Here is a 13,905-nt window from a genome sequence, read left to right as displayed (position 1 = left end):
ATCCTGCTGAAGAATTTGCCCTCTCCTGTGGTTTATGTAATGAGCAGCACAAATGTCTTGATACCTCAGGCTCGCACGCCCCCAGACTGAATGTAAACCCAAACCATGACTGATTTCTGTAGGAATCTTGGGTCCTTGCAGGTTCCAATAGGTCTTCTGCAGTATTTGTGATGATTAAGATGCAGTTAAACAGATTATTAATCTGAAAAATCTGCTACTTTTCCAAATGATCAACTAGAAGTCAAGTTATTATTTGCTGCTCTTACAACTGGGATCGATGACAAGACTTTTGTCAGGTAGTGTATATATATATATACACACTAATTATTTATTTCTCTCACGCAATGCAGATTTTTTTCAGCATCGCATGATTCAAAGCAATTGCAATATTCAGTTCACTCATGTGCAGATGTCTTGTTGATTTACACACCAACCACCTCAGAAACTGCAGCTGAGCATTTTTCATATGTACAGCGTCACTTTTCATTTATACATGTGTTCGAATACATTTTACACTGATAATAGCAGGCTGCAATGCAGAGTCTTTAGTATCACAAGATCTTCTAGAGATCTTTTGTGAAGTCATGTCTATATGCATGCATGTCCGAAACTTTTGAACAAACAAAACAGAAATAAAAAAGTATGTACATTACAACTTCATGAAAACATTTATGATTTGATGAACTAATTTAGATAAAATTACTCTAAACAACTTCAATGTTTAAATGAGAAAGCCTTTGTCTTAACATTCTCACTCAAGACTACAAATAAAACTGTATCGAAATCATTGCATTAATTATGATTAACAATACGGTTGTATTAGTTAATGTTAGTTAATCCATTTACTAATATGAACAAACAAAGAACAATACATTTATTAGAGTATTTTTTCATATTAGCTGATGTTAGTTAATGAAAATACAGTCAACCATTGTTAGTTTGTTAACTCACAGTGCAGACCCAATGTTAACAGGCATGAGTTTAGATGTTAATAATGCGTTATAAACTATGACTAATAAATGCTGTACATGTATGGTTCATAATACAATAACTAATGAAACCTTATAATAAAGTGTGACCGTGATTTTGTACCAAAGGCAAAAGAGTCACAAAATAAAATTACTCAATGTTCAAAATGCCAGAGATCATTTGCAGAAGCATTACTCTACAAAAACAACTCATCGCCCACATTTGCATATCAACATGCCTTCAATATTTAACAAATTGAATGTAATTTACATAAAGAAGTCCAATGTTACAGTAGGAAGAGAGCATGTTTAATACGGTGCTGTAGAAAATGCCCATTAAAGACTTTAATCTTTACTCTAAATTCAACACACTTAACATACTGGCCTTGATGCTACTTGTCGTATTGGTTTCTTTAAAAAAGAAAGAAAAGAAATAGAAAAGGAGATTCATTCTGAACATAATGAGGCTCATTTCTGGGAACTGCTCTCCTGGAAAGAGACTCGACTCAATCTGTAATAAAATTCAGTGGAATCTAACTGGATTAGCCAAATTAATTTAGAAGAGAAGACTATTTGCAGGAGAATAAAACGTGCGGTCCCAGCTAGAAGCATTACTGATGGACCCCCCGAAAATGTAATTTTAGGTCAGTGGCTTTCATCCGGTGGACGATAGGTCTGTTATTGAGGATAAAAAATGATGTTAAATGCAAATAGCGAGCAACTAACCATTTAATGGTGCAAGATAAACTGTATTTTGTGAAATAAGTCACACCTGACTATAAGGAACACCACTTAAAGGTGACATTGGAATAAATGTAACATTTTGTAGATTTTTATTTCTGCCAGCTCAGACAAGTTAAACAAAACAAAAAAAGAGCAGCTTGTTTTATTAGAAAATGTCTGAATGTATTTGTGTCATTATTACAATGTTTGAATTTAATGAGTTTTTTTTTCGGCCCCGTTATACTGATGCATTTTATATTTAAAACAGTGTTCTCTCCGTCCATACTGCTCTGCTAAACTGCTGCAGCATATGCACACGTCCAAGCTCCAGGCAGTGAGCGGGTGCTTTGAGCACAGCTCTCCAAGTGAGAGCAACGCATGTCAGACAACTAATCAAGGATCTACCACTGGATCTCATCTCACTATAGTTGTTAAACTTGATGTAATTAATTAATCTGGTTTATTTCTAATGACTCTTGGTCTTTTGAATCTATTACTTGTTCTCAGGTAATGCATTTCGGCTGAGTGCAAAGATAATATATTAATGTATGTAAACACATATACAGATTCTGCACATTTGACTGATTGCTTGACTTTATTTCCTATGGTGTATAAACTTGTTGTACGTTATACTTTTATAATGGCCATTACTGATTATTAAAACTGATATTCAGCATAAGAGACAGGGTGTGCTTCGTATTTTTCAATGAAAATGAAAGGAGGCAGTCGTTACAGGCTCCATTTTGTTATAAATATGCATACAGTGAAGATGACAATCATATAAACATGTAACTAGACGACGCCTTAACACTTTTAGTGTCTTAAGTTGTTAATATCAAAATAAAAATACGCAGTTCCTTATATCAGGTTTTCATTTCATTGCTCAGAAAGTGAAAAAACATAGCCAGCAGGGTGGACGTTATAGTATAAGTACACTGTTCCCTTTGAGGGTTTAACCGACGTGTTCTTAAGAGTTTGTTTTCCATATAAAACTTGCGAAATCTGAACTTACAAGGAGAGGATGCAATACTGAACTGTGTGCACTTGATATTGAGAAAAAGCCTCAGTCAGGTAACAAATGTCTGCAGCCACGCCTCAGTTTTCCCACATCCACACTGACACGGAGCAGCAGCATTTTAAAACCAAAATGGCCTCTTCAGCGTTTCCAAAACTTAAACTTTAAAACTTAAACGTATTAGTGTAAATGGGGACCTAATGTGTGCCCACTACGGATTCCACCTTCCTCCCACCTTCTTTTGTAAACAATCCCTTTTGAGATGGGAAATACAAAGCTGGACTTGCATCAAACTGGCATTTAAAGAATCTAACTTATAATTTCCAAAAGATGTAAGTAATTTAATTCATAATTTGCAAATGTAAAATGCATTCGTTTGAATAGATTTTACACTGATAATATAAGGCTGCAATGTCAAACAATGATCAATTATACATGCAGGTGACGGCCTGACGCAATCTCTCATTTTGTCATCATGTTAGTCACACAGACAAAAAAATCAGTAGAAGTTGACATTTGTTTGGAATGCTGTGTGTGTGTGTGTGTGTGTGTGTGTGTGTGTGTGTGTGTGTGTGTGTGTGTTGCACTGGATTAGCTCCTCATGAATGGTCCGCCATACCTCATATTACAACCGAAGAGGGGAGGGGGGTATGCTGGGGTGGAGCAGCAGCTGGTTAGCATTTAAAGAGGTATGAAGTGAAACTACTCACTGTGGACTAAGGTGTTTGAGTAAAAAGGGTATTTATTTACACTACCATTGAGAAATTTCACCTAAGTTAAAAACTTGTCATCAAGACTCTAAGGAATCATATTTACACATGTAAAAGGGGCATCTGGTGTTTAGGAGGGAAAAAGGGTATTTTTATGAAATACCAATCATTCTAAAAATGCTAAACTTGCATAAATAAATGCAAAAGTTGTATATAAATGCAAAAACAAATGCAAAAGTTGTACATAAATTGATTTACAAGAGTATAAAAATGCATTTTAGTTCCCCTCACTAAAGAAATCCTCAAATGTTTTAAAAATATTCAGAATAGACAAATAAACGCAAGACGACTGCAATAAGACACTTGCTATAAATATCCTATTTTAAATTTCCAGGTTAATAGAGTTGTGCACGAAAGAGGTGCATAGTGTGTAGTTTACATTGAAAAATCAAACAAAGTGTTTCAGGGGTAGTTAATGTATCGGTGCTCTTTGGATTCATAAAGAAAAACAAAAAATCATTAGTCCAAGGCACTTGAAAAGTTTGTATTAGCGTGCTTGTGAGGTAACTTATCTCCTCTCTCGGCTGTTACAACAATAACGTTACTTGTGGATCCAGACACGAGCAAGTTCTCCACCGTATCGTTGTCTATAATGGATTAGCTGATCGCCGCAGCAGTTTAACATCAGTGTCCGAGTCACTGTTTGCTGAACAGCACCAGAGCCGCGCTGACCATTAGAGCCAATCGCAGCCTTTTATGTTGAGCATGCGACCAATCACAGGCATTTAAGAACTCACTCAAAAGTGGGTAATATTTACATTGGTGTATTTGCTATAAATGCTCGTGGTGTTCTGTGGAAGTACTTGAGTTTTGTTTGATACACTCAGAGAGTGTTTTCTTTAAGCAGGTAAACTTATTTATGTTCGATATTATTCAAATTGTTTATGGAAAGCATCGTCAATGCACCGTGATATCGAATTGAACCGAAGGCATGATATTCGTAGCTGAAGCGAACATTGGAATTAGAAAGTGAAGAAACACACATGCTAAACAAATAAATAATAATAAATGTTATGTGGTAAAGTGCAAGGTAAAAAGTAATAGAGGCTGCAATCTATTTTCAGAGACCAGATCTATTTTCAGTTGTCAGACACGTACATGAAAATATACTTAAGTAATTTATAGTAAATACTATAGTGTTTTTTTAAATTTCCAGGTTAATAGAGTTGTGCACGAAAGAGGTGCATAATGTGTAGTTTACATTGAAAAATCAACAAAGTGTTTCAGGGGTAGTTAATGTATCGGTGCTCTTTGGATTCATAAAGAAAAACAACAAAATCATTAGTCCAAGGCACTTGAAACGTGAAAAAATGAAAAAGCCTTCGTTATGGTTATTCTTTAAAAACAGCACCTACGCATTTCGGCAAAACTTGCCTTCATCAGGGTAACAATATGACAATGTGTAGTTTCCTGCATAGACTATTTCAAATGGAGTGTTTTACATGTGTTTTACTGCAGAAACATATACGCTAAAAAAACAAAAACCTCTGACTGGCTGTTTGGCATGTCAGTGAAATAGCCATTAAAGCTGCAAAAAAGGCCAGACGTTCTGCCTTGACTCTGAAGGCCTTGCCCACACACAACTAATGCGATACTAGATGCATCCAAATCTGAGGTATGATGTTTGTATTAGTGTTCGCCTGAAGGCAACTGCATGCTTTGCATTTTCAGCATTTCTTAAAGCCGGGATTCTGTATTACTCTGGTCCAGGCCACACACAAGCCCTATTTCTTGTGTCAAGATTAAACTGTGCCATCAGGGCATGTCAGCGTGTATTGCTTTTCCTTGGTTCATTTCCGGAGGCGAAACACAGCCGTGGCAGAAGGGTTTAAAAGACATAGATTGACGAGATGAATCAACACACGACAAATCTATGACATTTTTTTCTACAATGGTAACAGAGGGCAGATGGTGACGCTGACCTGCTTGACAGATTGAGCAGCTCATGCTTGTCAGCCAGTGTGCTCTTCTCCTGCAGATCCCACATCAGCACGTTTATGAGATGAGAGTTCTTAATGAAGATGGGAACCTCCTCGAACATGTGCTCATAGGCAACGCCGGCCTTCTTCAGCCTGCCGAAAACAGAAAACATCCAGAGATAAGTCATCTGCAGTGATGCACAACTAAATAACAGCAATTGCATGCAAATTTCAACCTTGCCATGAAAAAAAAAAAGTTTTCACCAAAATAGTGAAACCCTCTCTACATTCTGTACTCTAAAAGTACTCAATGTCTCCGTCAATGTTTTTAAACGTGTGTGAGGTGTCTCATACATAAAGTTTTTCCCTCATAAATGCCAACTCTTATCCTTTTGATTTGCATCGTTTCTCTTGGGTTATGCAATTTAATTCACAAACTTTCTACTTAAGTATGTTGTAAACTGTAAACTCACTTCTTTGGTCATCCATGACGCATCTTTATTTTCCTCTTAATCTAAAAAATGTTTAGAGATTGAGATTTTTCTGATCCATCAATTCTGTGCTTAGTTGTTTTGGAAAATATAACCAGATGTTTCAATATAATGTTAATATATACTAGGGGTGTCAAATGAATTGTTTACTCGTTGCACCGGGTCGAAGACGCGAACAATTCGCTATCGGTTCAGTAATAAACATAACTGTTTATTATGTACTGACGTCTTTTATCACATACGCACGATAGCTACTGTGGCGAGGAAGGAGACCAAGAGTAACGCTCCAACTACTTAAAAAGCAGACAATTGAGCACATTCACGATTCACTGCTTGTGAGTTTGCTAGACAGTCTTTCACTGACAGGAAATACATCAGAACCCAGTTAGGAAAAAAAATAGAGCTGTAAACTCTCTCACTCTCTGTGGCCCTTTTGACCTGCTGGTGTGCTTGTGAGGTAACTTATCTCCTCTCTCGGCTGTTACAACAATAACGTTACTTGTGGATCCAGACACGAGCAAGTTCTCCACCGCATCGTTGTCTATAATGGATTAGCTGATTGCCGCAGCCATTTAACATCAGTGTCCGAGTCATTGTTTGCTGAACAGCGTCAGAGCCGCGCTGACCATTAGAGCCAATCGCAGCCTTTTATGTTGAGCATGCGACCAATCACAGGCATTTAAGAACTCACTCAAAAGTGGGGTAATATTTACATTGGTGTATTTGCTATAAATGCTCGTGGTGTTCTGTGCAAGTACTTGAGTTTTGTTTGATACACTCAGAGAGTGTTTTCTTTAAGCAGGTAAACTTATTTATGTTCGATATCATTCAAATTGTTTATGGAAAGCATCGTCAATGCACCATGATATCGAATTGAACCGAAGGCATGATAATCGCAGCCGAAGCGAACATTGGAAATAGAAATTGAAAAAACACACATGCTAATCAAATAAATAATAATAAATGTTAAGTGGTAATGTAAAGTGCAAGGTAAAAAGTAATAGAGGCTGCAATCTATTTTCAGAGACCAGATCTATTTTCAGTTATCAGACACCTACACGAAAATATACTGAAGTAATTTATAATAAATACTATAGTGTTTTTTTAACCATACTGACACGGACACCTCCAATAGAGATAGAGATGTTGCACAATCAGCTAAAATGTTGCTAGAATTGGTTTTTATGTATGGGCATATTGCATATGTTGCATCACCAAAAATGATTGACCTGTTGTGCGATAAGTGATAAGTGAAATATTGATAATAGTGACAGGCCTATTAGTGAGCCAACGAGACCCCAAAACTTTGATCTATTAGGGTGTAATATTTGGGTGTCTTTAAAATTACTTGTTCATATTTTTTGTAAAAATCACTTCAACCAGATAATAACCTTTATGGCTATAAAACAGGATATTTAGCTACAAGACTGAATGGACCAATCCCACTTCAGCTTGCAAATATTCCAGTGACAATTGCATACACAGTGCTCCATTAATTCACGACAAAAATAAAAGAATTGAAATCTAAATCAACAACATTAACTTCTAAGTGGCAATAAGTAAATACAGGTAAAACAGTTCAAAATATTTTATGATATGATCATTCAAAGCATGGAAAATAATGACTAATTAGAGTTGAAGTACTTTTAATTTCTTTTTAAATGCTAATGAACCTTGACGCATCCTTAACAACATCAAAGGCTGCCTACATAAATGTCAATCATCTATTGCACTTATTTTTTAAAGAAAATAGTGGCAAGCAGCAATTAAGACAAGAACTACACTGGTAAAATGATGAGCAGGCATGACATGGAGGATCAGACCAACTGCAGCAACAAGTAATGCAAGACATCATTTCAGTCAAATTGGCAGCTAAAAATAAAGGAAGAAAATCACAAGCAATGACACCGATCACATTTGGTGATTAAAGCAACAGATGCAGATTGGCATTTTTCAAATTAAAAAATCATAACTTCAGTGTGAAGAGTATCTGTGTGTAGAAGGATGAGAAGTAGGTATTTCAAGAACAATCAATATGATTGTTATGGGTCACGTATGTTTTGTTGTTTGTTTTCTGTTTTGCGTGCTCTTCTCTCTTTTCCGCTGTGTGTCCTGTGCTGTTTTACGTGTGCAACCATTGGTCAAATGGGCTGTCAATCCCCATAGTCACTCTATCGGCGCGCCAATCAGAAGCTGGTCCGCACAGTATAAAAGCCGTGCGCTTGTGCTGTTCTTGAAGAGCGCTTGGCTCACAGCCAGTCTCCTCACTTCTGTCAGCCGGCCTGTTCACTTGTGTTTTGCTTCGTTTGATTGCTGTTGCTGTGTTCTAGTTTTCTCTCGATTAAGTCAGTGATTTATTAGATCAACCTCTCAATAGATACTAAATTGAGCTGCACAAGTTAAACGATCTTTATGAGAATTGGATTAATAGCTCTTGTTTTGCTAATGGCTAACAGTGTGTACTTTACGAGAACTCTAGTAATTTTAGCAGCTTAGTATATCTATTTGTTAGTTAGTTGATGGGGGCATTGCCACATGTGTAATTATGTTTAAGTAGTTATGAAGTTTAGTTAAGCTACGTGCTGAAGATTACGCTTTGTTTCTGCATTTTTCTTTGGTTAGTTAGTTTAGTTGGTTGGGGTTTAGTTAGATCATTGTTATATTTATTTCTTTGTTTTGGCAACACTCCTGTTTTCTTTGTTTAATTCGATTATTTAAAATTACATTTACATTATAATTCCTATATTCATTGCTTGACATTCTCTGTTAAATAAATACTTTTTGTTTCATTTAACAAGTGGTTGTGTCTTCGTGTTCATCCAGCATCATTAGTCTCACTGATTGTTACGTTTCGATTGTTCGTTAATTATTAGGCATACACTGACAAATTCTGAGCCGAAAATGCAAATTCTGGACACATTTGCGAAATGCTTTGTAATATTTAGTTAATATTTTATTAAATACCATCTTTGTAAGACTCAACTTAAATTATACTCATTTAAAAATAGCTAAAATAAGGTAATTTTATTGTCAATTCGAGGAGAGTTTAATACAAAGAAATGTCTTGGCATATTATTGGTGCAGACTTTGTTTTTCCATTGAGCATGTGTAGATCATGGAGAGATGCACATGCACTTTGCTCAACAATCCATTCTTGTGTGGCACAGTCCATTGAAATCAGTGGGTTTCACAGTGCAGCACTTACCGTGTGCGGTGTGAAAGCCCCTCACGTCCACTACACAAATATTTCTGGACAACTGATTCTTCTCAGAATATCAAAATCAACTGTAGGTGGTAGATCTTTCTCATATCTGGCACCTGAAGTCTGAAACAGCTTTCCTAGCACAGTTCGGGAAGCAGACACACTCTTTCAATCCTCTAAAGGACTGTTAGTCTGCATTATTTAGGGCAACCGGAGCCGGGAACAATTCCCAAAACACATTATAATTTGAACAGTATCTATACTTGTTAGTCTTTTTATTATTCCCGAGGTTTCCATAATCCTGGACCAGGCTGTATCCTGAGCAGATGCAATGGTGGTCGTGGAGGAGTAAAAGACTGTATTTTGCAATGAATCTGGAGACCAGTCTTATGCCAAACTGTTGCGAAAAACAGCAAACAAAACAACAGTGTCCAACTGTGGTAAGTTTGGTACTTCGTTGAGCTATTCTTCATTCATTTACGCAAATAATTGAGTATAGGGTTGCTGAAAATTAATATGGTCCTAAAATGTTGAGATTCAAATCTGATGAAACATCTTTTTGTTTATAGGACTTAAAAAGTTCAATGACGAGCTTTTACATATGGTGGCGCTAGAGGGACTGAGCTCAAGACACAAAATTAGCTGAAGCTAATGTTCAGACTGAACTATAGCAATGTGCCAAATTTCACAGCATTGACCATACTATGTTTTATGGGCTGCCAATAGCCCCTTTCACACAGTGATACCGGTAAATATCTGGAAAATTTCCTGAACGACTTTGTGTCAACAGCGCTTTGAGTTCACCGGTAAGGACGTTACGGTTTTTTTCCGGAAAAAGAGCATTCATGCATCGATTCCAAAATACTGTTAAATTCTGACATCATTAACCAGAAATGACCTCTAAAAGTCTGTGCTTGTATTTGTAAACATGGAAGGGGTCGGGCTTTTGTTGATGGTTTCACTTTTATTTAAAGCTTTAGCATTCATACAGCTGCTTTGTCCCAGAGACATCCAAAGGCAGAAGAGCTAAACGCAGCTAAATGTTTACACATTTGACTACATTATAAATTCTGTGAATGAATAAGTATTGTGAACAATTTCGATTAAAACATATGGAGGAACACTTTCAAATGTCGAGATGCGTGTGTGTGTGTGTGTGTGCTGGCCCTCACCAGAGCACTCCTTCACATGCACACGCGTCAAGCAACTGAAGCAGAGCTTGAAGGTAAACAAACAGCGGTTTATCAAAAGCATTTTATTGATCATTTTTCCCACAGTTGGCATTGAGGAACAGAAATGTTATCTGACTAACATCTAGCAGTTAAATGTGTCTGGAAAAATATTCAAAGGCTTTTATTTTCATAAACCGCGTGGATGTGAACGCATCTGAACGTTCTGATTGGCTGGAGTAGACGTCAGTGCGTTCTAATCATGAATGCGCTCTTTCTGGCAATTTTCCTTCTGCGTTTGCACAGCGCAGCATTCCGGCAAATTACCGAAATGTTACAACGTCTCTTTCCACAAAATTGCCAGAACTAATTTTCCAGTATTTTCAAAAAGGGCCTGTTGATACATGAACCCTTTCCGGAAAACTGCCTGTAATTTTCCGGAAAGGTCTGTATGCGTGAATGGGGCTAATGATTCAATGGAAGAAGAAAGAGTACAGCCCTTTTAATGCTAGACACGAGAAACATTAGCTAAAGACCAGAACTTATAATATCTGAAACAAAAGTCATGCTCTCAAGCCTAAAACAGCCAACGTAAAATCCCCACAGAGAAAAATTCCTTTGGGTTTGTTTTACTTGAGCTCATATGATATAAAATAATGACACAAGATGCTTTTAGCTTACTTTCCACTGATTTTCTTGACTGTTTAAGAGTTAAAATGTCATATCATGATTTGAAAGTGTTGAGAAAGTGAATGCACTCACTTCTCAGACTTCATTTCGACATGCAGTATACATGAGTGTAAAAGTAGACAGTAGACCCTCCCCTCAATTCAATCAATGCAATTCAAATGTAATGCATGTTATTAGCAGGTGTAAACGGCGATCTGTCTTTGAGATGAGCACTTGTGTCGTGCACTAGGGGCGTTTCATCTGGAGAGCAGTTAGAGGGTCACTGGACCCATCCATCCGTCATTTGAATGAGACGCTACGCTCCGCCATTCCAGCTGAATCGCAGGAAATTATGGAGGAGCGGGGGGAATGTTGGAGGAATATCAATAAAGCGCTGCCTCACGGATTTCAGATTGATATTCCGTATGAATCTGACAAGTGATCTGTATGCATCATTCAGGATGACCCACCCCGCAATGTTCACTCTACAAATAGAGGCTTATTTTCATAATCAATAGCGTTGCTCTCCTTAACTAGCTGAATATTCACGAAGCGCTGTGGAATGACAGTGTCAGCTTGGGGCCGCTGGCAGATGACAAGGTCAGAACAGGCCACAGGAACGTGTTTGATGTTAGGATGGAACACGGCACGTAGATCCAGTTTAAATCGGTAAATGGACGTGTCTGCAAGCGAAACTAGATATTCGGAGATGTCAGTGGCATAAAAACATGGCAATTTTAAACAAATGCTTTTGTATATATAAAAACAACAACATTAATACAATTTTCACAATCCTCAAATGGATTAAGTGCTTCTGCAGACTTCTAGGACTGCACAATACATAGTTTTAGCACTGCGATTGTCACATCGCAGGATCTGTAAATTGAGATTATAACTAGTGTTGGAGGTAACGCGTTAAGTGTTTTTTTTTATATGCCTTTTTTAAGTAATGAATAAACGCATTACTTTAAAAAGTAATATTATTTGAGAGACTTTAAAAAATTAATAGAAATTACGCGAGTTACTTTTTACCTTGCTTAATTGGCTTTTAAAAAATATATTGCAAAATAAAAATGACTTTACTCAGGATGAATCCCACAATGAGAGAGTGCTGCGGGGAACAGTCAGTCGGCTCGCACTCATCATCATCAGGTCGGTTTTTTTCCACAGTAGATAAGTCAGTGTACCATTCTAGTAACTGAACTCAGGATATTGGTTTATTTCAAGTCAGAAGGGGTATCCGGTATGTTAAAAAGTAATTATGTATTCATAAAAGTAATTAACGATTCATTCGTGAATCGCCATCACTACTGTCAGCCAGAAACAGAAACAATGGCAGGCTGAAGACTTACAATTTTGCAATGGATTCTTGTCATTTTGAACTCATGGAAGAAAAGAAGTGGATTGTTGTTAAGTGCGAAAAGCACTGTTTCCATCTAACGAGTCAAAGAAAACAAAACAGTCACTTCCTGATTAATGCATTTTCAAAAGTGATGTGCATCTTGGCGTTTCCATCAACCGTTTTTTAATGCGCATATCCAAAATGCACATAAAAATAGGTGCTGTCTACTGTAGAAGTGACTGAGTTTTTTTTTCTCTTTAGGAAACAGTTTACACATTTTTTAAAGCTGCGTGAAGCAATTTATTCAATGTATAAAGCCCTACGATTTATTTTGTTTTGGGGATTTTTTTTTTTATCATCTCACTGTTAATTTTATTATTCATCATTAATCATTTTTGCCTTAACCCTAACCCTAACCCTAAATTTCATGTTCTCAGGCTTTATTGCAATATTTATCTCAATGGACAGTGAACTAATAACACAAAACGTACAAAAGTAGGTTTACTTCACATGCTTTCATTAATCTGTATTTTCAGCATGCTCAGAAAGTTCTCAAAATATAATTTTATCCTACATTTCTTTAAAGGTAACTGAAGGTGTAGGTTATATGGGTGGTTGTTAAATGCTGAGCTTTTCTATGAAACTATGAAAAAACAACAAGTTCTAAAAGAGATCAAACCACAGCCAGGTAAGGAAAAGTAACTCAAAAGTAATAGAACACATTACTTTCCATAAAAAGTAACTAAGTAACGCAACCAGTTACTTTTTTGGGAGAGTAACTCAATATTGTAATGCACTACTTTCGAAAGTAACTTTCCCCAATATTGATTACAATTAACCAGGAACTGCAGTTCAGAACACATGTGATTTTACAAGTCATTGCAAAATTATCTTTAATATAATGGTGAGAATGATTTTTATTTGTATGTTTTATTAAGCCTGTGACTGTATGATTTAAAGCAAATTTGGGCTCAAGAAATAATAAAGTTCGCCACAAACAAAAAAAATAGCTTTAATGCAGAATTATTTTAAAATTAATCACAGATTTTTGTTTCCTTAGTACTGTTAAGACTCCAAAAACTAAAGCGCTGTAATTTTCATTTTATTCTTTGATCTTTTGTTTTCATCTGTGCTCAGATGCACTCCCCTACAAAAGTATCCAAATTGATGTCAAATTATGGTTTGTTTTCATCTTATTCATATTGCAATATATGGTCACAGAAAAACAAAATATTGCAATGTCAGTTTTTACAGTATCATGCAGCCCTAATTTGGGGGTAAACATCCTCAAATTACCCCCAAAAAAGAAATAAATAAATAAAAACCAGGAAATGTTGACAGTATAATTGTCAAATTCTATTTTAAAAAAGTCTGTCATTTTATTAAGTTTTTTTTTTTGAGCAAATAGTTTCAGTTGGTCTGAAATATGAAATCATTTTTAACATTCACTCTTAGGTTTCAATCAAAAGTGATATATAATTTTATATTTATATATAATTTTAATAAAACAAATACATTTCCCTAGCAGAATAAACAATACAGGATTAAAAAAAAGAAATTGCATATTAACGTGCAGTTATGATGCCAAATCATATAGTTGCAAATATCTACCAAGTGATCTAAAGTTTTTATCCCCC

At 36.2% G+C, this 13,905-nt stretch overlaps 1 protein-coding gene across 1 annotated transcript in view; it reads right to left on the bottom strand.

Moving 5' to 3' along the window:
• Positions 1 to 13,905, bottom strand: part of eif3ha (eukaryotic translation initiation factor 3, subunit H, a) — a 135,753-nt gene that overhangs the window by 25,506 nt on the left and 96,342 nt on the right. Inside the window, exon 5 of the mRNA XM_056475787.1 lies at positions 5,399 to 5,548. Coding sequence (XP_056331762.1) covers positions 5,399 to 5,548 — 150 coding nt within the window. The remainder of the gene's footprint in view (positions 1 to 5,398; positions 5,549 to 13,905) is intronic.

The sequence above is a fragment of the Danio aesculapii genome, chromosome 16, assembly GCF_903798145.1.
Source record: "Danio aesculapii chromosome 16, fDanAes4.1, whole genome shotgun sequence".
NCBI classification, from domain to species: domain Eukaryota; kingdom Metazoa; phylum Chordata; class Actinopteri; order Cypriniformes; family Danionidae; genus Danio; species Danio aesculapii.
This window is presented reverse-complemented; position numbering and strand designations above follow the sequence as displayed.